This window comes from Armigeres subalbatus, unplaced genomic scaffold (genome assembly GCF_024139115.2).
Source record: "Armigeres subalbatus isolate Guangzhou_Male unplaced genomic scaffold, GZ_Asu_2 Contig1291, whole genome shotgun sequence".
NCBI classification, from domain to species: Eukaryota; Metazoa; Arthropoda; class Insecta; order Diptera; family Culicidae; genus Armigeres; species Armigeres subalbatus.
In genome coordinates, this window is record NW_026942058.1 from 217,187 (window position 1) to 243,748 (window position 26,562).

The following is a 26,562-nucleotide window of genomic DNA, read 5'->3' on the forward strand; positions in this document are numbered from 1 at the left end:
TATATACTCAATCCAGTTGAAACCCGAAATTGGGGGCTAGCGAAGTTGGATTTTTCTCACAATCCGTACGTTACACCTCACCCGACAACCAGATCCGCCATTCCCAACTGTTGCTGAACCTCTCTGCTAACGTACATCGAGCAGCCATCGTATCCGTTGTATGCCGGCCGGCCAGGTATTGTTTGTTAACTGCACGACTCTGACACACATCCACACAGTATATAAATTTTAGGTCCCTCACGGCAAATAATTTTGAAAATTCAACGACGAGTGAAATTGCAGCTTATCCCTTCAAACGAATTAACATTCGATAATAAATTAATTTTGATTGAATTTTACAAGCAAGCACCGTTTAAATTTATTTCGATTTAAAAGAATAGTGAGATTAATTGAATGTTACGTTTATTTGCATGCTCCAGATATGTGCATGAAAATACATTTGAAATCACAACATATTTTTATCTGTGCTCCTCACGAAATCCAAGATTCAAAGTGCTCGCGTTTTCGGGGGCACAACCGTCATTTTTATGTTTTCACGCATGCAAAGCTAAAATCAATAAAATTGACAGTTGTGCGCCGCCTCCGTATCGAGTGGTGTGCCCCGAAAAAGCGAGCACTTTGAAACTTGTATTCCGTGAAGAGTGACCTTAAGGTAATAAAACAAAACCTGTTGAACACTAGATTTTGTTAATCACTCCCACATAATTAGGGTGACCATATGATTTTTTTCTAAAGGAGGACAATTCACCCGAATAGTAGCGAAAAAGGAGGACATAAAAAAAACTTCGATAGATTTTTATTATTGTTTTAAAATTTGTTGGACTTTTGGACACTAAAGTTTTTTGGAAGAAGATTTTGTAATTGGAGGCCATATTTCCACACTTTGCATGCAGTCAAATGGAAGTAAGTGTCTATATCGCCTCCGCTCGTACACTTATTCGCTAGCATATGCAACTTTGGCTGGGAAATATGACATCTTATTCTACTTTATTAACATTACATTTCCAGATGGAATTTTTCCAACTGTCAATATAGTCTATATTAAGCACTTTTCAGTTAAAAACTGCCAGCACCTTCCTTATAATGGTGATATTTCAACTAATTTTAAACAGGGAGCAAACATTGGATATTATTATATATATATTGCCATTTTCAGCGATATTCCACAGAAATTTAATTTTTTTTAAACTTTATTTATGTGTTTTTTTAATCCACAGATTAAGTTCAACACCGCACAGAATTTTAACAAGAAAAGATCATTAAATACAACTCTGAACATTTAGCAATAGATAGCTGATCGAACATAAGGTTCTATTAGGACCGAACACAAGATGATTAATAGACTAGTAGAGATTTTATTCTTGAATGCCATTGAGAATCACAATTTAAGGCATGTAAACGATAATGATACCGTCACCAAGTTTTCAACTGAAAAAATTCAAAACTGTTCAGATTTAGACTAAAGAAACTCAACTGTGCAGATTATTTCAGATTTCTATTTCATTCTAGGCACTGCAGGGCGGCTGCTCTTTGCCTCACATATTCAAGAAACGTACCGTGCGATGCGTTCCAAAGGTAAATCAATTATAGAAAATTTTGAGAAGGATTTGCATTTTTCCTAATCCATGTTTCACAATTATGATTCCATGAATATCTTTGACATATGTGTTACTGTAACTCGCGCATTTAATTTTTGATATTCACATTGATTTTATTCAAAAACTAAAATATTTCATATAAGAAAGCATAAAACGCAAATGTGTGCAACAATTAAGTGTTGTTGCAGTGTTGTTTATTAATAGAAATTCCACAAAAAAAAATTATTCGCTTGTTTTTTTCAAAATATCCAAAAAGGAGGACATTTTGCGCAAAAGGAGGACATCTGATTTTAAATGAAAAAGGAGGACATGTCCTCCTTTAGGATACCATATGGTCACCCTACCCACATATCCGAGGTCTGATTAGTGAAGTAGAATTATACATCAGCCGATTTAGAGACCAAAGGCCGAGCTAGCCCTAAAAAGATATCTTTAAAGCACCCAGCCTCACATGGCGGGCCGTTACGTCCTGACAGTCCATGCGCTGCCCATCCTGGCAATTACAAAGTAAATCGTGAAAAATTAAAGAATTAAGATTCGTATGGAAATTTAGCATGAGCAGTCCACTGCACGCATTTTCGCCTACTATGCAAAACGTCTGCTGGGTCAACTAGGTTAAAATACTATTATTCTTCCATTTACTTCCACTATTAACTTTTTTATGTATCAACAAGCAGATACGTATTTCGTTTCCTACTTGGAAACTTCTTCAGTGTTTGTCATCGAAATTCACGGTGAAATATCATAATAGCTTTTGTGGAATATCTGAACATCAGAGAAATTTCAAAAAGGGATTTTGGAGGAATTACTAACAGGAAACTTCTGGTAGTTTTCCTGCAAGAATCTAGGAAGGAATCATCCTGAGGGGCATCCAGTCGAATTCCCTGAAGAACTTATGAAAGAATTCCTGTAGAAACTTTCGAGAAAATCCTTGAAGAAGCTTCCTGGGGAAATTTTGATGGTTACTTTGTAGGAATTCGGAAAAATCCTGGAAGAACTTCTGGACGAAATCCTAGAGAAACTTCCGGACAAAATCTTGGAGGAACATCCTGGGGAATTCCTAGAAGATCAACCGGATGAAATCCTGGACGAACGTCTGGGCGACATCCTGGAGTAACTTTTGGACGAAATCCTGGAGGAACTTCCAGAGAAATTCCTGGAAGAACTTCCGGATGAAATTCTGGACGAACTTCGGGACGAAATCCTGGAGAAACTTCCCGAAGAATTTCTGGAGATACTTGCGAAGAAATATGTGGAGGAATGTCCAGAAGAATTTCTTGGTGAACTTCCCATTGAACTTGTGGAAAAAAAAAACTTCCTGAGGAATTCGCTGAGATACTTCTGAAGAAATTTCGGATAATTTTCAACGCTTGAAATTAGTCCACGCCGACCTAAGCCGCCGCGCCGCAGCTGACTGAAATTGATCTATCACACCGACGCCGGTAAAATTTCAATCGGCGCACAGGTTTAGTCAAAAGGTCAAAAGGCAAAAAGCAGACAGAAAAAAAAGTCGAATAGACAGAGATTGGAGGTTTCATTATATTAATCATAGACTGTTCGGTTGTAGGACAAAAGGTCGAAGGTCAAAGGTCGAAGGTCAAAAGGTAGAAGGCCAAAAGGTCGAAGGATCAATGGGTCGAAACAAAAAATCTGAGTCAAAAGGTCGAAGGTCAAAAGTGTCAAAAGTGGACCTGATTGTTGAATTTTTCCTTGATTTAATCATAAGGCTTTCTATCAAGTTTCACAGATTTATACTTATTAGTATTTTACCTGATAACATTTTATTCTAGAATTTTCATTCTGTTAAAACATATGGAATTCTTCAGAGGTATATTGTCAAATAAATATTCACATCGGCCATATTTACTAAAATTGTAATTCAAACTAGTTGTTCAATCATTTTCATCAAAATGATCATTCAAAATATATTATTTTTGGCTTAAAATAATACCATCTTTCAATGATAGCAATTGTATTTTATATACTTAAAAGACGATACATTTTAACGGCATTGCCCAAATTGGCGTTACCTAATTCGTGAAGAAACCCTTATTATTGTTTGATTTAATGAACTCAACTAGTAACCCAAGACCGCCTTTAGACGGGGTACTTTGGAATATTTTTTTTCAATTTTGTTTGCTCAGATTTCAAAAAGTTTTTGTTGACGATTATATGCGCCACGGTGTAGAAAAAATGAGTTATTATCGAAGTTTCACCTACCTCTGATTTTTTTTCGCAAAAAGGTGTACGGGGTGGGGTGTTTAAAAATATTTAATCGGCGATTCAAAAGAAAAAAGTAATCTTGAAACGGGTCTAAAATTTAGAAGAATATTGTTTTTCTGTATTTCTTGTGTTTTTTTAACTTTTGGGTTATTAAAAATTGTCTATCTCCGGCATCTATACTGTTGTCTGGTGGATATTTGCAATAGTATCTTCTGACATTTATCTGGTGAATATTTGCGATAGTATCCTCTGACATTTGCACTAGATGAACTGCCCACCAACGTGCACCGTATTTTATAAAATTCATGATATTTTCTTCATTTAAAATATGATTTTCCTTGTAATCGCACGTCCTTTAGTGATCCGCAACTATGTATTACTAGTTTATTTGTGGACGCAGTAGCGCCCGTGGCAAGTGGTTAGATTCTTTTCTGCATTAAAAAAAATCAAATTTTTCAACGTCTGTTGTCTGTGATTTTTTTCAACAAATGCTGTGTCTGGTTGTCTTAGGTTGTCACTGGTTTTGTGTTTTGCATCTGATAGTTAAAAGAATTGAAGTGTCAAATATTTTATTTTTTTTGTGAGAATTTCCCCGCGGGCTGCGTCTGGTTGGCTAGTCACCGAACAGACAAACAGGGCTATTATATATATGATGATACGCAGCACCTTCCGCTCGAAAAATCCTGAAGCTTCCGGCTCTGCCTCTTTAAGTTTCATGTCCGTAATAGCCCACCTGCAGCATTAAGGTATTATAAAGAGCGAATTTTGTTTCCGCCTGTATTATACAAGACCTAACTTAGGCTTAATACTGGTTATGTACGCCGGAGGTAACTTAATTCACAACAGAAATAATGCACAGTAAACTTCATTGTCAGTCTTTACCAACATTTCAAAGGTATTTTAATTCTATACATTCAAACACATCACCTTCAAGCACTATCTAAGCATAAGCAACACTAAGCTTATTTCTGTCTCTACACGAAACCATGTACCAGACAAAATGGTGGAAACCTGGGAAACCAGGTGGAAACTTTTGTCATACTGAAGATTGAGACGGTAATTTACTCTACAAATACAAAGAACATTGTTATGGATAGAAATAACAATGTTGGTTAGAGATGTTGGAGATTTTTTTCTTAGAATGCTTGTGGATTGCTGCCCATAAAAGTATGAATGACCCACACAGAAATGGAATCACTCAAATATGGGACAGTTGTGCTTGTAGCAAGAGCTTAGCTTCGGTAACATGCAGTCGGAAATGAAATACGCTCTGTATAAAGCCTGAGTTCATCATATTATAGCCTATTTCGGACATGAAGCGTGAAAACTGTAAGAGGCTTTCGAGTTTTCAAGCAAAATGTGCTGCGAACAATATTCAGTGAGTTTCTTGTACATGGATTATGCAACAGAAATGATGAGACTCTGTATCTAAAGACTAATAAAGGGCTGGCCATCTAGTGCGAATGTCAGAAGAAATACTTGTGAATACAACAGGTAACCAAGGCTTTTTTCTTTCAATTATCTTTACGATTTTAGTAAAAATTTGAATATGCTTTGATTATGGCACATGCGTGGGTCCTTCATATGTTACGCAATAATTTCACAACTGATTTAAACACCATCGTGAGCTTATAAGGAATTTAGTAGCAAAACTTTGAAAAAATGTTAAATGTTTGCCAGTCTTACGTAACACATATTTTACTATCATTTTAAACAATTGAAGGAACATCTGAAACAGCTGAGCGATGCGGAGCGCGCCCAAGCCCTCATAAAGCAGAATATCAGCAAGAGGAATTCTTTTGTCTTGGACGCGTTCGCACACGCACTCGTGTGAGTATGTCATCGGCATAAGAGGTCGGTAACATTTTTTTTCTTGAGAAATAAATTAGCAGCGTTACTAAAATGAGGAAAATTTTTGGTGGAAAATTTCCTCTGAGACGTCTTACTGAGAATTCCGAAGAAGTTTATCATGGAACAGTATTTCTCAACTTGATATTCTATCTAGACCTGTGCGTCTATTGAAATTTTATCGACCGTGAGGCGTGATAGATTATTTTCAGCCAGTGCCAGTACGCCGGTGGTGATTGGCGGCAGCGTGAGTGAGCGTGAATCAATTTCGTGTATTACAAGTTTTCCGGAATTTATCTGGTTCCTACCGGAGTTTTTTCCGATATTTCTCTGAAAGTTCCTACAGGAATTCCTCCGGAAGTTCCTCTAGGAATTTCTCCGCGAATTTTTACGAAATTCCTCCCGACATCCATCTTAAATTATAGTCAAATATTTCTACGTTAATCCTTTCAAATATACCCTCCATAATTTTCGTGGTAATTTCTTCAGCAATTCATTTAGGAATTCTCTTAGAAATTTTCACATCCCCTTTCCCAAAACTTCCATCAGAAAATCATTCAGAAATTCCCATGTAAACTCCTCCGGGAATTCTCTCTGGAGTTACTTAATTACTTCGAGGTCTTTCCGGATTTTCTTCAGAAACTCACGTGGAAGCCCTTGATACTCACGCCCCAGGAATTCTTCCAGAAATTCCTCCAAGAACTCTCCCGGAAAATTGTTCCCGTTTTTTTTCTTCGGGAATTCTCTTGGAAATTCCTTGCAAAATTCATCTGGCTACAAAAATTAAATTTCGCCAAAACCATTGCTGGAAATACTTGCTTCACGAGTAATGGGCCAAACACAATTGGTACGTTTGCGTGCGTTTTGACAGATTTTCCATGGGAAAACTGTCAAAATGCACGCAAACGTATCAATTGTGTTTGGCCCATAAGAAAAGAGTGTAATTGGGCCTACCAAAAATGGCATACTCGCGCGAACCTACTGCCTGCATTGCTTGCTTTGTTCGCGAGTACGGGCAGAGCAAACAAAGACAAAAAGCAGGGCAGTATTTTTTCCCGAGTAAAAATCACGATCGCAAGTATTTGTGGTTACTTCAACAAAATGGATAAATTTCACCTCACATAAACACAGTAACAATGATCAAATCTAGACCAACATTTGAAAAGGGCGGAACAGCCAAAATGTAAACATTGCAGTTTTTCGTTTGAATGCATAGAATATGGTGCAAACTAGCCCATAGTAATGAAAAAAAATATATTTTCTATCAGTAAAAGTTATTTTGAGATACTTGAAAAATGGCGGATTTCCATCCTGGTTATATTTACCAAACATGGTTCTTACGCTATTCTTTCAAAAGCATAGGAACTTAGCGAAATTTGTGTGAATAAGGTAGGGTTTACTCTATCCTTCATATTGAGTCAATATTTATTGCATTTTCACTTATATTTGCTGTAATAATTAATATTTTAATGAGAAATACGAAACAAGGATTTCCTACCTTTTGCTGGAGCTGTTGCTGTTACGGCGCGTACATCAGCCTGTTGAAAGGTTTAAAGTGGAAATACGCCTTTCGAAAATAATCAGATGCAGGCTCCTGCGAGAGCTCTGTACCTTTAAATTTTTGTTCAATGTGTATACTGGAATAGCATAGAAGTGATTAGATACCACGTTTGTTTCTATTTAACCCTAATAATGCATGAAAATCATAATTTAATTTATTAATTTCTGTTTCTGCTTCCTTACTGGAAACCTAACAAAAGCGCATTTCGTTATGAAACCTAAAAAAATGTATATTAATAGCTGTTTGCGCATGTAACATGGAATTATTTGGAAGCAAATCTACTTCATTCAGGTCATGTAAAATGAAACATTAGCATCATTTCTAATGCCTTTCAGTGAGTGGATCAGTACCTATACCGAGTTGAGGCAAGCTTTACGACCAATTATTTGAGAGACGTTCTTTAAGAATCAGTCACCTCCAGAAGTGATTCACCATATGCTGTTTATATTAGTTTAATTTGAATTAGTAAAATCGATTGTAAAACGATATAAAAACTCAAAGGTGCAGCCCAATGGGGTTGTAGGCAAAGGTGATAGAGAACCATGTATGTAATGAGTATTATTTGTTTGTGTGTCTTTAGGACAATGATATTTTACTCTTCTTAAAGTCTCAGCATTAACCCTCGGTATCGTTGCGTTTGAATTTTCTACAGCAACCACTTCCAACAACCGTAATCAATGCTGAAGGTTTACGGCTGCAAACTGAGGATTAGAACTAAACTTATTGTTGCATTAATTTGACTTCAAGGCGATGCACTTATAGGTTTGGTTGATTCACCGAAACCCATTGCGAAACTGTTAGAAAATTATCAATAGTAAATAATTATCAATATATGTTATTTAATATATTGGATATGAAGAATTGACTCTTCCCTGATCAAATGATCCAAGAATATTGAAAATTCTTCAAGAAACAGCTGAAATATTAACGTTCAAAGTCTATCATATTTTCGTGAAGTTTTTCACTTTTTCGCTATCGTAAAATGTACCCCAATATAGAAAATACAGACGTGGTCCCAAATCAAACCTGTTTTTCTCCTAATCTATGATGAAAAGCTTAAAGATTAATGTTTTAATTGGATTATTTCTTGAGAATAACGTGCTACGCAATTCAAGCTGTACAGAAATAACCTAAAAGTAGGCAATTTATCGGTGAAACGTTGGGCGGAACAACACAGGCAGTTGGTAACAGGACTAATTTCCATGGCGTATTTCCAGTGATACTTTGATTTTGGGCGTAGTGCATGTAATTTCCATTTCTGAAGCTAATATACACTTAGCTGCATATTTTGGCATAGCATATCGTAAAGAAAGGTAGTTTTCATCTATTTTATGCAAAAAGTTCAATTTTTATTGAATATTCACCAAATAGGAATTGATTTACAAGCTCGAAACTTGGAGAGCAATTTTCTCGGTTTCATGTTAATGGAATTCCGCCCTTTTCAAATGTTGGTCTAGAAATGTGTTCTTGCTTGAACATCCGTGAGAATTATGTTCGGGAAAATGGTAAATGCATCATGAAACAATCATGATTATCCTTAAACAATTGAAAAATGCTCCTTAAAAAACCTGATCATTTTTCTCCAAATTATTGAACAAATTACCTTGGAATATATAAAATGCTCCGTAAACATTTGAAAAGTGTACCGTAGAAACGAAAAAAATGTACCGTAAACAATTGAAAATGCTCCTTAGAAAAACAAAGATTTGCTATTTAACTAATGATAATTGCGCAGTATATTGATATAAGAATTATTGTGAAATAGTTGAAAAAGTACCTTGAAATTGGCTGTCATAAAGTAGAATCTTATGCACCATTGCACAATGGGGAAATCCGATTTCAAAGGTGGAAAAAAATTATAACTTTCTTCACGAACAACTTACAGAAGAGATCAAGAGCTTATTTGAAAGGGAATTTTGCAAAGAATTCAGTGAGTGCTGTTTCATGGACGTGGAACGCTTCTGTATGTAGTTATTGAGCTCGTTTTGCTCTAATGCCTGTATATCGCGAGATTCCAAACTATTTGTCATTTTATCTTTAAGACATTGTTCAAAAATTGTGTTTATCTCTTCACTGTGGATCCACAGAAGGGCACTAAATATATTTTGTTGGTAAAAGTTGGAAATTTAAGGGATTTTGGGGTCAAATAAGCATCAAAGTGCATTTTATGTGCAATTTTCATGTATTCCGTGAAAAATAGTAATATTTACAGATAAGTGCTGATATTATTGTCTAAAAGTGTTGAACAGATGTTGACAAATGTTTGCCGATCAAAAATCAATGAAAAGAATCGTTTCACAAATGTTTTATTTGGTTATTTATTGAGTAAAAAACAATTTTTAAAAACTTTTGAATAGCACCGATGCCAAACATTTCCAAACTATACCCGATAGCACAACTAGACAAGAATAGTCATATGTTATGAGTCTTGATGTGATGGGAGATGCCCTTTTTTCTTACCTTTTTGCCCAAATTCCCCTATGAAATAATATAGCTCAATGATTCTGAGCAAGAAAATGATATAGTAATGTTAATTTAATTGATATTTTCTAATGATATAATGGAAATAACAAATAATCATGTAATTCATTGAAAATATTGAATTATAGGGGATTTAGGGATCATACAGCTCATTTAATGTAACTTTTTATACAAAATGGGATAACTTTTCTCACGAGCGACTTACCGATAAGGTTAAGGGCTTATTCGAAAGCAAACTTTCCAAGAAATTCAGTGAGTGATGTTTTATGGACATGAGACACTTCTGTATGTAGTTATTGAGATGATTGTGCCCCAATGTCCCATACATCAAAATTTTTCATATTTTGGTACTTTTATCTTTTAAAAATTACACTGAAATTCTGTTTTCCCCGGAATCCGGCCCCCCATTGTAGATCCATACATATCACTATACATATTATGTTGGAAAAATTTGGAAATTTAAGGGATTTTGGGGTCAAATAATCATCAAACTGCATCTATGTGAATTTTTCATGTATTCTGCAAAAAATAATGATAACCAAGAAATCATTTGCACTATATTACGTCGAATAAACATTTGGGGTTAATATACGGTGATTTAAAAACTTGTAAGCATTGATGTAGCTCTACATATGGTCAATTTTGGCGAAATCTACAGCCTTTTGATTATTCAGATATTTATAGATAATAGTTGATATTATTATCATAATTTTTGAACAGAAATTGATACCATAAAAAAACAAATATCCATATATTACATTAAAAATGGATTTTTAAGGCATTTTTGGGACAAATAAGTGAAAAAATTCATTAATTATGTATTTAAAAAAAATGGTTCTGAGCCCTGAACCCTTAGATTTTTTTTTTCAATGCAATCTACGAATATTTGTTATTTTTATAGTATCATTGACAAATTATAATTGAATCAATGTTACTCCATCATTTCTTAACCCAGTATCATTGAGCTATATTATTTCATAAGGGGAATTTGGGTAAAACGTCATGAGAAAAAAATATTTCCTATCTATTCCTATCTATTATCACATCGACTAATATATTTACTCTTATATAGTTGTGCAAACGGGTATGGTTAAAAAATCGGGTTTTACCCTATAAATCACAAAACGAAACACTAGCGAAATGATTTACTTCATTAGTAATTGTTTCGCAAACATTCAAACATCAATGTCTGTAGAACATTTTGGGAGAATAATAATATTTTCATTGATTTTTACAGAATACATGAAAAATTCACGTAAAGTTCAATTTAATACTTATTTGACCCCAAAATCCCTTAAATTTCCAACTTTTGCCAACAAAGCATGTATAGTGCTTTTCTATGGATCTATAATGAAGAGGAGAACATATCTTTAGTACAATACTTGGACGATAAAAGCACGAAAAATATGATAAACTGTGATGTATGGGACATTGGGGCAAAACGAGCTTAATAACTACATACAGAAGAGTCTCATGTCTATAAAACATCACTCACTGAATTTCTTGGAAAGCTTGCTTTCGAATAAACCCTTAACCTTATCTGTGAGTCGCTCGTGAGAAAAGTTATCCTATTTTGTATAAAAAGTTACATTAAATTAGCTGTATGACCCCCAAATCCCCTGTAATTCAATATTTTTAATGAATTATATAATTATTTGTTTTTTTTCATTATATCATTGGAAAATATCAATTAAATTAACATTACTACATCATTTCTTCCTCAGAATCATTGAGCTATATTATTTCATAGGGGAATTTGGGCAAAAACGTAAGAAAAAAGGGTATCTCCCATCACCTTCTATCTATGATCACATCAAGACTCATAACATATGACTATTCTTGTCTAGTTGTGCTATCGGATATGGTTTGGAAATGTTTGGCATCGGTGATATACAAAAGTTTTAAAAAATCGTTTTTTACTCAATAAATAACATTTGTGAAACGATTTATTTCATTGATTTTTGTTCGGCAAACATTTATCAATATCTGTTCAATACTTTGAGACAATAATATCAACACTTATCTGTTAATAATACTATTTTTACAGAATACATGAAAATTGCACATAAAATGCACTTTGATGCTTATTTGACCCCAAAATCCCTTAAATTTCCAACTTTTACCAACAAAATATATTTAGTGCCCTTCTGTGGATCCACAGTGAAGAGATAAACACAATTTTAGAACAATGTCTTAAAGATAAAATGACAAATAGTTTGGAAACTCGCGATATATGGGGCATTAGGGCAAAACGAGCTCAATAACTACATACAGAAGCGTTCCACGTCCATGAAACAGCACTCACTGAATTCTTTGAAAAATTCCCTTTCGAATAAGCTCTTGATCTCTTCTGTAAGTTGTTCGTGAAGAAAGTTATCAATTTTTTCCACCTTTGAAATCGGATTTCCCCATTGTGCATTGTATAGCCCCTGGAGTATGAAGCTGATTGTTTTGCTTGGTAACCCTGTTCAACAGAAAAATGCTCCGAAAACTAAGGAAAATGCTCCCTAAAAAGCAGAAATACTCCTTAAACCAATAAAAAATGCTCCTTAACCTGAGAAAATGCTCCTTAAACTAAAAACAGTGCTCCGTAAAAAAAATGAAATCCTCCATAAACTTATACAAAATATAATCTTAGCCTACAAGCAATTCAAAGCATTGTTGAAGAAATTGTGCACCAGACTGCTCATAGACAAACAGACGTCCCATACAACTGCACATCGCATAAACATGCTTGACGATACGAATTTCATTAAAATCACATTGCATATTTTTAATGCTAATAGCACAGACTGTGCTAATAGGTTTATTGATCAATTTCCCTGCATAACAACAAAAGATATCTTAGTTACAAGACAAATATTGTCGCATCGGTTCTCTTTGTTTTGCTGTCCGAAACATGTTGGGAAGCGAACTGTCAAATCGTATGTATTTTTCCTTCATTGATATTTAGCACCCTATCCTCGCCAGCAAAAGATGTTCCGGACAGCCACGACAGCGACAATATCTTGTAACTTGAATATCTCTTATAACCACCCACGGCTTGAGGAACTCGAAATTGTCGAAATCTGCGCTTACAAAATTTTCTAAGGAGCATTTTCAATTGTTTACGGTACATTTTTTTCGTTTTTACGGTACACTTTTCAAATGTTTACGGAGCATTTTATATATTTCAAGGTAATTTGTTCAATAATTTAAGGAAAAATGATTAGTTTTTTTAAGGAGCATTTTTCAATTGTTTAAGGATAATTTCATCTGTTTTAATGGACAATTTTTGGGCTGCCATAATGTTCCGATGTTGGTTTATGACATTTTGTAAATTAACCCGAATGACTCGCGAAGCTCCACGAACATTTTTCGGGGTTCGCTTTTCTGTTTTCTCTGCGAGTAGTAGGTAGGCAAGAAAAGGCAAAACAAGTGTTCGCGAGTATTTTGCATGGCATGGGTTTTGTGAACAAGGTTCACAGATATCCACCACTGGTCAAAACTCTTTCGGAATTACCTACAAAAATTCCCCTTGAAATTCCTCTGGAAATTATTTAAGGGATTCTCCCGGAAGATCCTGCAGCCATTCTCGAAATTTCTACTGTACTTCGCTAATTTCTATGAAAAATCATCCAAAATGCCCTTCAGTATTTTTCGAGATTTTTTTCCAGGAATTTGCAGCAATATCTTAAAACAATAACCCAAATTATTCCAGAAATTCCTCCATGTATTATCTCAAAAAATCCGCCAATAATTTCCCCGGAAAATACTTCAAGAACTTCTTCAGAAATCTATTTTAAAATTCCCCCGAAAAGTTCTTCAAAAATTATCCGGGAATTCGTTTCGGAATTACCACAGAATTTTCCCAAATTATTCTGCAGAAAATTCCTTCAATAACTGCTCTGGGAAGTTCCTTTTCCAGAATGAATAGGAGTATCCGAAGGATTTCCTGAATAATTTCTTAAAGTAATTTTTGAAAAAAAAAATTCGAGGATTTATTTCTTGGTTTGAGTTTGAGTTTCGAAAAATTTTGATGGATTCACCTATGGATTTCCTCGAAAAAAACCTAAAAGAATTTCTGAAACAAATCTAGAAGAAATTTGAAAATAAGAAGATTTTTGAATGAATTTCCTAAGGAATTTTCAGAGGAAAATATGTATGAATGTCAAAACAAATTACAAATAAAGTCTTGAAATAATTTCAAACTAAAACAAAAGAAAATACTAGTAGAATTTCAGAGGGTGTTCCTGGAGTAATTCCTTTGTTTCCTGAAGAACAAACACACATTTTCAGAAAAAAAAGTATCTTTATGTTTGGCCGAGAATGTATTGAATAGTGGCTATGTTGCCAAAAATTATCCCACGTCGCACTTTTTGTTGTTATCTTTATACTCATATTAGTGTAATGTACTTCTGGATATAATTACGAATCACAATGAAGGTTCCTTCAAATCAACGCGATGCGTTTGTTGCTATAGCTGACAGTTTGTCGCTTTGGTAAGGAAGCGTCAATAGAGCCAATAAAATCGCAACAACAGTGACAGCGCAGGACAACCTTAAAGCTTTTCATTTACATAAAATCTATAGGTGGATTCCATAAAATACGTCACGTAAAAATGTTATGATCAACTACTTTTTGTAGTAACATGCATAGTTATGCATGATGTGTAACATATCTTTAAAACGTCACGAATATCACGTAATTTATGGATGTTCCGAAGCATTAACATACAATATTTCATAAAAACAATAGCCTCACATTTACAAGGACGATAAGTTTGCGCAATGCTATATGTAGGCACCATTTCAAGAAAAATATGAGTCATGCTGGTCCGTTGTGTACTATATCAAATATAAATTTGCTTGGAATACAGAGCCTTCTATCGAAATTTTGGCTTCCGATCAATTTTATAAACATTACACCACTCCCAAATAAATAGAAAGGCAAACAATTTTTTTTTGTTCGGTATTTTTTTTGCTTCGATAGTACGTACGCTTCGATAGTACGTACACTAAAATTACGGAGGTGTACGTACTACGAGGTATGCCTGTATGTATATTTTTTTTTATTTTGAGGGCTTATTACAATAATTTATCCATTACTGAGTAATCAATTGACTTTTTATACGGTATACATATTAGGGAAGAAAACAATAAAAAGCACATTTTTCAAAAAATCGCCGGTGAAATATTTTTAAACACTGCATACCCTATTTCTAATGACCTTGCCTAACTTTCTGGGAAAAAAATTAGAGGTACATGAAACTTCAATAATTGATCAAAGGAACAAACATTGATCAAAGGAAATCATTAAATTTTACAAATAAAAATCTAATTACAGTGAAAGTTTAGCACATGTTAATAGAATGTATAAAAAGATATTGAACTTGTTCATAAAAAAAGAAAAAAGATCTGAAAAAACTATGACCACAAAGCAATAAATATGAAATTTTACATAAATTCTATCATCTGTCTAACAAACTGTTTCAGCAATCTAAATTGTTGAATAGATTAATTGGAAGGAGCTTATTCAAATTTTCGATTGATATGGAAATCCAGACAGAAGAAGTTCTATCTATGATGCATCATGATGGTCCCTGCTAGGACCCTGCTCTCTGATATCGATCAACTGCTTCAGAGCTTCGTCATCCTCCACTCATCGTCATCGTAATTCTCCGGGAGTCCCTCAGAGAAACGCACTCACGCGCATTACCTTTGACGATTGGGTGATGCTTCTCGTACATTTCCTCGTAGAAGAACTCCGATTTCTTCTCCAGCATGTTCTGCTCAAATTTCTTCAGTGCTTCAATCTTGAAATGAATATTAGATAGTATCGCGCAGACTTACTTGTTTTGTCTGATTCGTCGCTCTTATTCATACCTACATTTAAGAGACAGCATTTCAAAACTATGAACAAATTTCCAAAGCACCTTTCACACCCACGCAGGTTGAGTGAGATGATGTTGTATGACGATTTAGTGATTCCAATTAAGAATGACAGGTAGTACATGTTTTTTAGCAGATTATCGTTTTGTCAAGCGGAAGTTTTCCACATCCATTCTTGGGCACGACTTACTGACAATGCCGGACTGAAAATTGCACTAAATATCTATCAGATCATTACAATTTTGCGTTTCGAACAAGCAGCAAATTTATTAAACGCTGCACGTGTCAGTGCGCTTCTTAGAGGTCTCTTTTCAAGGATTGAGTACCCATCTTGCTGTAAGGATTAAATATAGAAAATTTCAAGCTACCAGCATGAAATCGAATTGATTTATACTGAGAGATTAATTTTGCATTATAGCATTTCAGATATATCATGAAACTAATCTAATTCACGAAGTTTTCAATACAACACTCTCGGCTGAAAGTTCAGCTATATTACAACTGAAACATGAACTTGACTGCTTTCAGCTCGCCCAGTCAACCACAGATCGTATATGAAAGTATATATTTAATCGCTTATATTGCAGTTTTCTATCACACTCGTATATGATTAGTTATAAAGATAGCCCAAATATGTTTACTATCGTATGTAATACTTGCATGAAGAATATTTACGATTGTGTAAAAAAAATCGTAAAACGATATAAATAATATCTGTTTAATCTGATTGAATCACAAATATCGTATATCCACATACGAGTTGTCGTGAAAATCGTATACTTATGTGCGTTGTACGTATAGAGTTTCTAACTTCTACGCGTTGGTCAAAGCCCACTGTATCTGAGGGATAACATAAATTTCATTTTTACTTACTTCACTCTATCCGATGTCAATAAATTCCATTTTGTAAATGCTGTGATTGGGTTCCTTTCCATGAATGCTGCCGATTTGTACTTCGTACCAATGCCAATCATTCAATATGACAACTAAACTTTAACCAATCATTGAAAATAACTCTGAGGTAAACACGGCAAAAGAAAACATCACTGATATTGACATTCCATCATCGTTAATATGTGGAGAGAATCGTTAGAAATGCTGCGGAATCGTTTTATGTATGTACATTATCGGACCAGTTATAAATAGTTTCCATATACGATTCAAGCAACATTTGTAAGTACAACAACATGGACCTCGAATCGTATAAATGTTGTAGGAATCGTATATTGTAATATCGTAGTCAAAACAAGAGTTTCATCTAGATTATGATTGTCAAAAAGTTGCTGCTTTTCAACAGTTGCTGTATAGCACAATGGTAGAGTAATAGCCTCTAGATCCAGAGGTCAAATGTTCGAGACAATGGCTGTTTACATTTTTTTTTAATATTTACTAGATCGTAATAATGCTTACGAAAACTCAGGAAAGTCGTTGTTTAGTACGTATATGGCCTCCACTTTAGTAGGTATATAGCGATTCAGTGCATTATATACAAGTTATCTTGTTTGTATATAATAACTTATATCAAAAGCTATACGTATCAAAATGTTGACTGGGCGGTTCAAACAAAAACCAGTCAAATCTGGAACTACAAAAAAACGAAAAAGCAGTAGAACAACGGACCCCCTCAATCTATTAAAAATAACATTGGAACAAAAAAGGTAGCCGAATTTTCCACACAGGTTCGAAGTGACACGCTAATGTCATTCGTTTTACTTTCATCTCTCTTCTATCGAGCGATTAGTAGTATTTTGTCTCAATTAAGAGTTTTGTTTGAGGGGGCGTTTCATTTTGTCTCAATTAAGAGTTTGGGGGGTTTTTGTCTCGGTAAGAGCAAATTTTGTTTTGTCTCATTTAAGAGCTTTGTTTTGTCCCGTGTACGGAGGAACAGGCCGTTTTACCTATTATGGAAGCAGACTACCTCGAGTAAGTAAGCATGACTAGACTGTTTATATATGATAAACCTTTTGCTCGAACTCTATCGACATATCAGATGGAGATACATTCCAATAAGATTATATCTATTCTTAGAAACTCAGCCTGATAAACTCGGTTTTACCTGTCTCTTATGCATAAGTTGGTTTCTAATTGGATTTTCATATGAAGAGATTCATGTATGAAAAAGCTGTAAACCCCTTGTAGGTAATATTTAACAGCATCATTTTGACGTACATATTTACAAAATCTGGCTTAGTCTACAAAGATTGTAAGAATTAAATTAAATATGCAGAAGCTGATGGGGTTAGCTACTTAGCTAATCACTAGAACTCGAATCAAATCTGACTCATATAAGAGTCGTCATAACAGCAGATGTTGTTCGGGTAGTCTGTAATCACACACGGTCAATTGGTATGACCCTCCAGTTCGGGTTTGAAATACATACCAAGTCCACCTCCAACAACAAGTGGTCCTTGGGTATTCCTGTCAACATTCCCATTACTGGTACAGCATCGATCAATGCCTTCGCAGTACCAGCAGCCCAGTCCCAACCTCGTTCGGAGTACCGAGCAGAGGTAGGGTGAGTGAGAAGAATCCCAGCAAAAGGATGCGCAGCAATACTAATCAAACGGATCGAGTTGATACTTTCGAAATCGGAACGTAACAAACTCTGGTTTCGGGACGAATACTTGACCGTCAAGAACTTTAACAATCAATCTGATGCTTTGGGGGATACAAATGGATCTCCCAGGCCGGACAAAAAAGTACCAGTGTGAATAAAATTTCGTCTACCTTTTTGATGATCGACACTCTCGGATCTAATTGGAATCTCTTTGTTTTGTTTCTCGCCGTAAGTGAGTAACGTTAGCTCACTAAGTACAAGACGAAGTTGTAAGTAGGGATCCTATATGTAGGATCCCTAGTTGTAAGGTAAAAATATTTGCTCTACTTTATCATTGTTGATAAAAGATGCATGAAAATAAATTATATACTGCAAAAAACGGGTAAAGTGGATATCAAAGGGTTCTTCTATATCCCAGAGCAAGTGTCTAATGAAGTTCGTTTTTCAGAATTTCTTTTAGTAACATTCTATACAAAATGTTACCACTGAGAAATAAATATGAATCATCGTTTAAATGTCCCATAAACATTTTTGAAATAATTTAACAACATGTGCTCTACAAAATGTTACTCAAATTATTTATTAAACAATTGAATATACGCCTTTTCAACAAAACCTCCAGTTAATGTTAAAGAGCGTTGGGTAAAACATTGGAACTTTGGAACTCGGTATGTTCCTTATAAGATTCTTTCCAAATAAAGTAAAACATATTTTATTTACAGTATTTATTTACAATCTTTCGAAATTGCTCTAAAAGAATGTAACTACAAATTGATCTCACGCACATTTGGTTAAAACGTAAATCTCTTGGTGAAGGGTGCACAAAAACCTTACAGCTGTCTTAATACGAGTAGTTCCTACCTACCGAGTTGTAGCGATTGTTGTCCCGCCCACCCCGGTTATTATTGTTGTACCGCCCTCCACGCGGCTGATACGGTCGATCTCGATGATCGCGGTTGCGATTGTGATGGTGGTTGAACCGTCCACCACCGCCGCGGCCACCCCGATCGTTGAATCGGCCCCGTCCGCCTCCGCCGTCTCCATAAAAGTTACGATTCTGCCACGGTTCCAAGACCGGCGGTGCCCTAGCCGGTTGGGCACAGTATGCCACGAAGGCCGAATCGTCCTCCGAAAAGCGATCCTTAAACTCCTCTTCGCACTCGTTCAAGAACAGCTGATCCTCCTCTGAGAGGATGTTGATGTGTCTCTTTGGGTCGACCATTGTTGGCTAGTTTACGTTTTATCTAGATTGATTTAGTTCTCTCGCAGGATTTTTTCTCGCATAAGCAATGAGTTTACGTCTAAAACAAAACAAAAAATATTACTTTTTTAATTACGTACACATGCTACCGGAATAGGTCATTGCGCGCGGCAAATTTAACCTCACTCTTTTGACAGGTACTGGTCCTGTTGTTTACGTTTCGGACTTAGAATTTTTTTGATCCAAATTAAATCTGCATATTTCACGATGTTGAAGACATTCCGTACATTCCGCATTCAAATATTGATAACTATCGATAAGCTTAGGTAATTAACGATCAGAAAATCCAAAGAATGATAGAAGTATCTCAAAATTAAAATAAAATCGTCTGTAAACAACAGGACCAGCACCTGTCAAAAGTCGTGTGTGACGTCACTGTGCAATGGAGTATATCAGGTATCTACAAACAATCCACCTTTGATGTTCAACTCTGTTTAACTAAACGCATAACGAAAAAACAAAACATGCTCAAGGTAATTGCTTTCGAATGTCAGTCCATGCATGAAAATTTTCTTGTTATCCAAGCGTTCATGAAAGCCCAGCAAACGAATCCAAGTAAAAATGAGAAAAAACAACCGACGGTGCTGACTTTGACAGATCTTAAGGCTCAGCATACGAAACTCACTTTAAAATACTTACATATAATGAATTCTAGACTAAATTGAAATAAAATCCGATTGATGTATGATACGGAAAAAGTTCGGAAGTACATTTTTGTTTGTTTATTACATATTTTGTATATTTTCCAAAAATGCATTTATTCTCCAGTTTTGAACCTTTTCCGTATCGTACATCAATCAGATTTTAATTAAATTTAGTCTAGAATTTATTATAAGCATTTTAAAGTGAACTCTCTATGCTGAACCATGGGACCTGTTAAATGCCTCGTCGGTTGTCTTCTTCTCATTTTTACTTGGATTCGTCTATTGAGTGTTAGCTCTACTGCAGCTCCTGTGACGCGCATCAGTGCCTGCCAGGTCCAACCAGTGTTGAAAAAAACTCAATATCTCAAAAATCATTGTGCACGATTGCGTTATTAATCTTTCCCGTAAAAAAAAGGCGCTCAATCGATTCTTTAGCTTATCTCAAATCAACTTTCACAAAACATCCATACTTTTTGACGCCTCTATTTTTTTTTAATTCAGTTGGCCTAACATTTACCCGATTATAAATCAACATCAGGCCGGATCACACATAGTATTCATGAGGCCGAAAAAATAAGTTACAGAATCACGGGAAAAGTGAACCCTCAGTGATTTTACTGAGAGTCGAGTATGTCAAAACAATGATTTGGCATAGCTCATGAACGCAATGACCGATCTAGTCAATTTTTTTCGGCAAAAATTTTCTCGTTTTATTATTTCAGTCAATTCTTTTACTGAGGTCAACTTTCCCGACAGCCTAAAAAATTGTCCTGATGTTGGTTCAAAATCGGTCGAATGTTAAGTCAAGCTTGAAAACAGTTAAAATTAATTAAGAATCGATTGAACGGATAATTTGTCTGACGAGAATTGATTGCCTTTTTAAATTTTTTTCACTAGTGACATACTATTTACAAAACAAAAATGTTTGACCTTCGCTCGGTTTTAGACCAACATCAGGCCAATTCTTTAAGCTGGTTCACATTGAAGCACGTTCTCCGTTTCCGATTTAATAAAAAGTTAGATGCCTCAAAAACCATAGATGTTTAGGAAAGCTTTCCTTGAATTAGTCAAAGTATTCACCCATATTCTTGTTTACGTACGAACGCGCTTTCGAACGAAAGTTGAAACGCATTATCATTTACGCCAGCAAAATCAAATGAAGAAACGGTTCGAACGAATCGCATTCGTTCGAAAGTATCGTTCGTCCGAAAACAATAATAAGGGTGATTGACTAAGACAATGAAAAGAAGATAAAAATTTGGACGAAAAATTGGAAAAACTTCAGCGAATTCCACGTCGAATTCAATTAGTAACACTCACTTTTTTGTACACACATGCTCATAAGCACAAATCAACTACTTTTGTTGAAATCCATAATAGCATCCACGTACACTGAGAGAAAAAGCAAAAACTCACATTTTTCCGATATGATGTTGTTGTAAATCAGCGCATAGAATCCCTTCTCGGTTGGGAAATAACGATCGTACGTGGCAGTTTCAATAGGCTCAAACATCCATCCAAGATGCGTTCGACACTTGGGACACACGCAAAGTTTCCACGCGTAACCGGGGAACCACGAATGCAACGATATCCACTAAAACCATATAAAATGTAACATCAACATACGTAATTAATTTTTTCCAATTTTCTAATAAATTACAAAGTACAATATTGCAAATACCTACTTCTGTAATAAAAAGGCGTTCTTACTCACCGATTCGATTTTAGCACAGTACGCTTGTTGAACGATTACTATCTTGAACCGAATTCCCAGCGTATTCTGAACCTCCTGTACGGTAATTTTCTTCCCCGTGGACAACGTCTGATTACTGAAGCCAAGTGCCAGCGGGCTGTGTTTGTTCAGTAAGAAGTTCGACAAACTGACGTCATGTCCACAGGAGCGACAGATAAAGAAATCTAAAAAGATCGCAAAAGGTAAACATAAGCATAAAAAGGTACCCATGCTGGGTAGATGCCGAACAACCTTGCTGACTAATTAGATTATCTACCCAACACGGGTAAACCCGAGCGAGGTCAGAAAAGGAAAATATTTACTGTAGCGAAGCACGTCAGCTCTGTCGAATTCAGATATTTTTGCGTTTGCCATAATCATAAGAGTTTTATGTTTTGAAGAGCATCTCAATCAAACTTACCTTCCACCACCGTTTCCTCCGGAGAGGACACTAGAATCGACGAGCTGAATAGTTGAAAAACGAGGAAAATCACCAACAAAATATGCATCAAGAGCCGACTTTCATCCCACTTCATAGCTTTCGAACTGTCTGCCTCAGGCTCGACTGCTTGCCAAGCAAAATTGGCTGTCAAAAAAAAATGACCGGGCGACACTGTTACATTCGTTATATTCGCCGCAGTTTGGTGTACATCAGGGCTAACATCAGCCACACACGATTGTGGAGGGCCCTGCACGCGCGAGTTTGCTAACGTTTTGAAAAAAAATACATAATCACCCATATTCGTCTGGTGTAGAGTACTAGAGATGTACACTAAGAAGAGTGCCGCATTTGACAGGTCTCCCACTCGTTTGGAATGGACATTTGTATGGAACCGACAGATATAATTTCAATTCCAATGTTCGGTATGCCCGATTGAGCTCAGAACTGCAACAAAGGCAATTGATATGTGTGAGAGGGTGCTTTATAACCCCGTCGTACATACGTAATGCATAGTATTTATGCATTCCTCGATACATCCCTGATCTACGCGTATCAAAGCAGACTTTGCTTTGAACGATAAAGAGTCGTCCTCTTTGGTGTTTGAACAAAAGATATTTTAGTTACTAGATAAAGATTGTCGCTTCGGTTCCCTTTGTTCTGCTGTCCGAAACATGTGTGGTACTAAACTGTCAAATCGTATGTATTTTCCTTCATTGACATTTAGATCCCCTATCCTCGCCAGCAAAAGATGTTCCGGACAGCGACGACAGCGACAATCTTTATCTAGTAACTAAAATATCTTTTGTTTGAACTGCCGGGCGAGCAGGTTGTGTGCTGAGCGACAGTTCGTGCTCAATATGTTAAACATCAATCACACAGAATATTATACCACATACATTGTATCACAGACTGTTATTATAGGAATATCATCATGGATAGCCTAATTGGCACAACACAGCAATAGACATGAAACATCTTCAGCAAAGCGTCTCTCAAATTTTGAACCTTTGTGCTTCATATAGTATAGATAACTTTCACAACCCATAAAATAAGCATTATTTGACACAGAATATGAGTTTTTAGTTAGTAATCATCCCATAGCATAGCCCAAGTAACAATTTCCATGCATGTTGGATTTATTTAATTATTATAGCGGATTTATGACAGCAGTCACTATGGCTGGATGCTCAGATTTATTGACGACCTTATTACTATCAATAAAACTCTAATAAATCTGCTGGAAAAGCTCAAACGTCAAATGCCGATAGGTCTTGTAAGCAGCTCCACGGCTGGAACGAAAAGCGTAATAAGTCAAATTAAAAGCTCGATTAAAGCTTACAATACAATACTTCAACAGTTTTCAAACATATTCACCTGATGGGTGACCAGCAAGCGTCCTGCGAAACGTGGAACGCTTATCAGTACCAGGGATGGAATGCTCCTCAGATTGAATCGGGAGAAGAAAAAAAATGCTCACTGCTCTCGACACACGAATCTTTGCTCTTCTCTTTTGTACTTTTGCGTTTCTCTCTTTTTTGGGTAGCTCCGAAATATATTCATTTCTCAATGGTAAATGGTTTGACTCAATGAGGTGAGGAAAAAGTTGCTCATTGAGTATCTTTGAGCCTCCTTTCGACGGATGGAATTGGTGGTAGCGAATAAATTTATGATAATTAGTTGGCTAATCTAACGGTAGCCAGTAAGTTATTGTATTTATCGTGTTTGCTTAGTAAACAATTCAATCACTGTCATAATGCGTGTTTAGGACTGTTCCATTTAGTTTTTACACGTTGAAGACATTAAAAGAACTTAATAATTTTCATTCAAAATTGAAGCAGTCGAACAAATCTTGTATTAATTGGTCAAAACGGTATACACTGGAGTCGCTTTTCATACGGTTTGATATGAGGCTTCCTTTTTATGCAGTTTTATGGTGCCTTTATGCCACTAAGATCAAGGGATCGCTCCCTGGCCCTTACCTTTTCATCTTCTTTAATCATCATCATCTTCATCTATCTATATAAAAATGAGTTTGAATTTCCTTTGAAGCAACTCATGAACGGATGGACCGATTTGCAAGACTCCTTACTAATCGATACGTTTTGAGGTCAGCTGTATATGTATGAAAAGATTGCTGGCAAAGTTGAACAAATGTAAAAATAGAACGTTATTGTGAGTTCTGAAGAAATCTATCAGCTTGATCGGAAATCGATCTAGAGGGCGACGCCTCAATCAACTAATCGATTGACAGTTAGGTTGAAATAAAAACAACCCGAGCAAGATCGGGCAGGTTCGACTAGTCTTTATATTAAAATGAGTTTGCATTTCCTTTGAGGCAATATAACTCACGAACGGATGGACTGATTTGCAAGATTTTCTCACTAATCGAATCGTCTTGGGATCAGCTGTGTTTGTACATACTAATAGTTGTTCAATTTGCCGGGGAAAGTTGAGAAGTTGTCTAAATGCAACGGTTTCATAAGAAAGCCATCAAGCTCGAACTGAAATCGATCTAGAGTGCGACGCCTCAATCAACTAAATGATTGACATATCACAAATAAAACCCGAGCGAGATCGGGCAGGTTCGCCTAGTAGGTATGTATAAGATAATTTCGTCAATAATCTCTTTGCATTTCAAAATCTAATTGCTAACCAGATACATGTAGAATTGGCTACATCAAGCTGCCTGTTGCTTAGAAGCAGTAAATAATTGATGTAAACATAGAATGGTGTTCTTTTCTACCCGTTCATGGATGCTATACACGGTTCCTATTCTCATGCTGGTCTCATAAAGGTACGAATGTGCGAGGCTGATGTGCTGGTAGCGATGGTATGACAGAAGTGTGCTTTCATTCCTCTGTACGTTCAGTTGGGAAGAACAACAAAAATGATGCACCTCAAAAAGACACATTGAGACAAACGGTTTCTCTCAAAGAGAGCCGCTCCTCATTTTTCCCACAACGAAGAGCATCTTTTTTCTAAGTTTTAATCATGTCCGTGATGTTTTGCTCATTTTTGATGAATTTTTTTGAGCTCTCTGTGCGAGTAAATGCCAAGCCTGATCAGTACTACGTCACTGGCTTGGAAATTTACAGGAAGAAAGTACATTTCGCGTAGATTTCGGTCCAAAAAATATTTGTGAGACTGTATAATTTGGTATAACTTTGGAAAATAAGATTGAAAAATGCAGCGTCCTGTGGACGTCTGGTCATATTACTGATGGGGCAAATTGAACGCCCTATGTGGAGGTAGACCTTACTCCGTAAATTTTTGAAATAAAACCTCAAACTAATTGAACCAGGAAACGGACGCCATTATATTGTGTCCTTTGCGTGTTATCATGGTTCGGGATTCTAAATGGCTATAAAGCGCCAACAAAAATGGCATAGAAGCAATACTGCCGTTCTACGCATTACTGCCCCATGTACATAGCAAGCATGGGACAAATATGCATAAAGCCTAGTACATAAGGCTATCTGACGTTTATCATCTTTCTCTTGCACGCGCACAGACGGGATAGGGTTTGTTTCGGAAGCGTTTCCGTATGAAAACAAATCCTATCCTTTCCGTGCGCGTGCAAGAGAAAGATGATTAAACGTCAGATTGCCTTATACGCTGCTCTTACGGAATGGGACTCCGGAAAATTTGATCAAATTACCACGGTAAATTCGACAGCAGATTCAGTTTGGGAGAAATGTCACTTTTCCGTACGGTATTCTCAATCCAGTTGAAAACCGGAATTGAGGGATAGCGGAGTTGGATTTTTCTCATAATCCGTACGTTAAACCTAACTTCGGAAGTGTTGCGCTGTTTTCATATCACGAAGCGCTATTCAGCGCACCACTTCCGAAGTTAGGTTTAATGTACGGATTGTGAGAAAAATCCAACTTCGCTAGCACCCGATTTCGGGTTTCAACTGGATTTAGTATATAATGGTAAATGGTACGGAATATTTTTCCGTAAAAAAAAGTGACAGATCCATTTATTTTACCCAGCAGGCGTTATTGGCGTTACGAAAATTTCTCTACTTGTCAGCCCCGTAGTGCTCACGGAATTTCAGAGCGGAATCATTCCGTGAGCATTCCGTATCCTATCTATTTGCACAGTACTTTTCAGCAGCGTACTAGCCTTAAGTCAGTAAAAATGAGATCAAGGTCGGCGGGTCTAAGAAAGTCTTCGGGAAGATCAGCCGTAAGCAAGGATCCGAGACGAATTCCACGACCACCTCGAGGGTATCTCCGTCTACCGTAACACTGCTTCCCAGGCGGGCCCTGTCGTGCTCGGTTCCGCCCACAAGCATGTACTTTGTCTTTGACACATTCACCACCAGTCCAACTTTTGTGGC

General features: G+C 36.1%; 2 protein-coding genes across 2 annotated transcripts; both read right to left on the bottom strand.

Moving 5' to 3' along the window:
- Positions 1-18,979: 18,979 nt before the first annotated feature.
- LOC134202577 (RNA guanine-N7 methyltransferase activating subunit) lies at positions 18,980-19,360 on the bottom strand. The gene has a single exon (XM_062677590.1). The coding sequence runs from the start codon at positions 19,358-19,360 to the stop codon at positions 18,980-18,982; it is 381 nt and encodes a 126-aa protein (XP_062533574.1).
- Positions 19,243-22,354, bottom strand: LOC134202582 (uncharacterized). The gene is made up of 4 exons (XM_062677599.1): positions 22,197-22,354; positions 21,758-21,960; positions 21,460-21,637; positions 19,243-19,439 (listed from the first exon to the last, which is right to left on the bottom strand). The coding sequence occupies exons 1-4, from the start codon at positions 22,309-22,311 to the stop codon at positions 19,393-19,395; spliced, it is 543 nt and encodes a 180-aa protein (XP_062533583.1). The 5' UTR covers positions 22,312-22,354; the 3' UTR covers positions 19,243-19,392.
- Positions 22,355-26,562: the final 4,208 nt, after the last annotated feature.

Bases quoted from the DNA above. Each gene is read 5' to 3' on its own strand.
- LOC134202577 (XM_062677590.1), bottom strand. From the start codon at position 19,360: ATGGTCGACCCAAAGAGACACATCAACATCCTCTCAGAGGAGGATCAG.
- LOC134202582 (XM_062677599.1), bottom strand. From the start codon at position 22,311: ATGAAGTGGGATGAAAGTCGGCTCTTGATGCATATTTTGTTGGTGATT. The intron at 21,961-22,196 runs GTAAGTTTGATT...CGATCTTTTTAG, and splicing joins GGAGGAAACGGTGGTGGAAG to ATTTCTTTATCTGTCGCTCC. The intron at 21,638-21,757 runs GTGAGTAAGAAC...ATATGGTTTTAG, and splicing joins ACTGTGCTAAAATCGAATCG to TGGATATCGTTGCATTCGTG.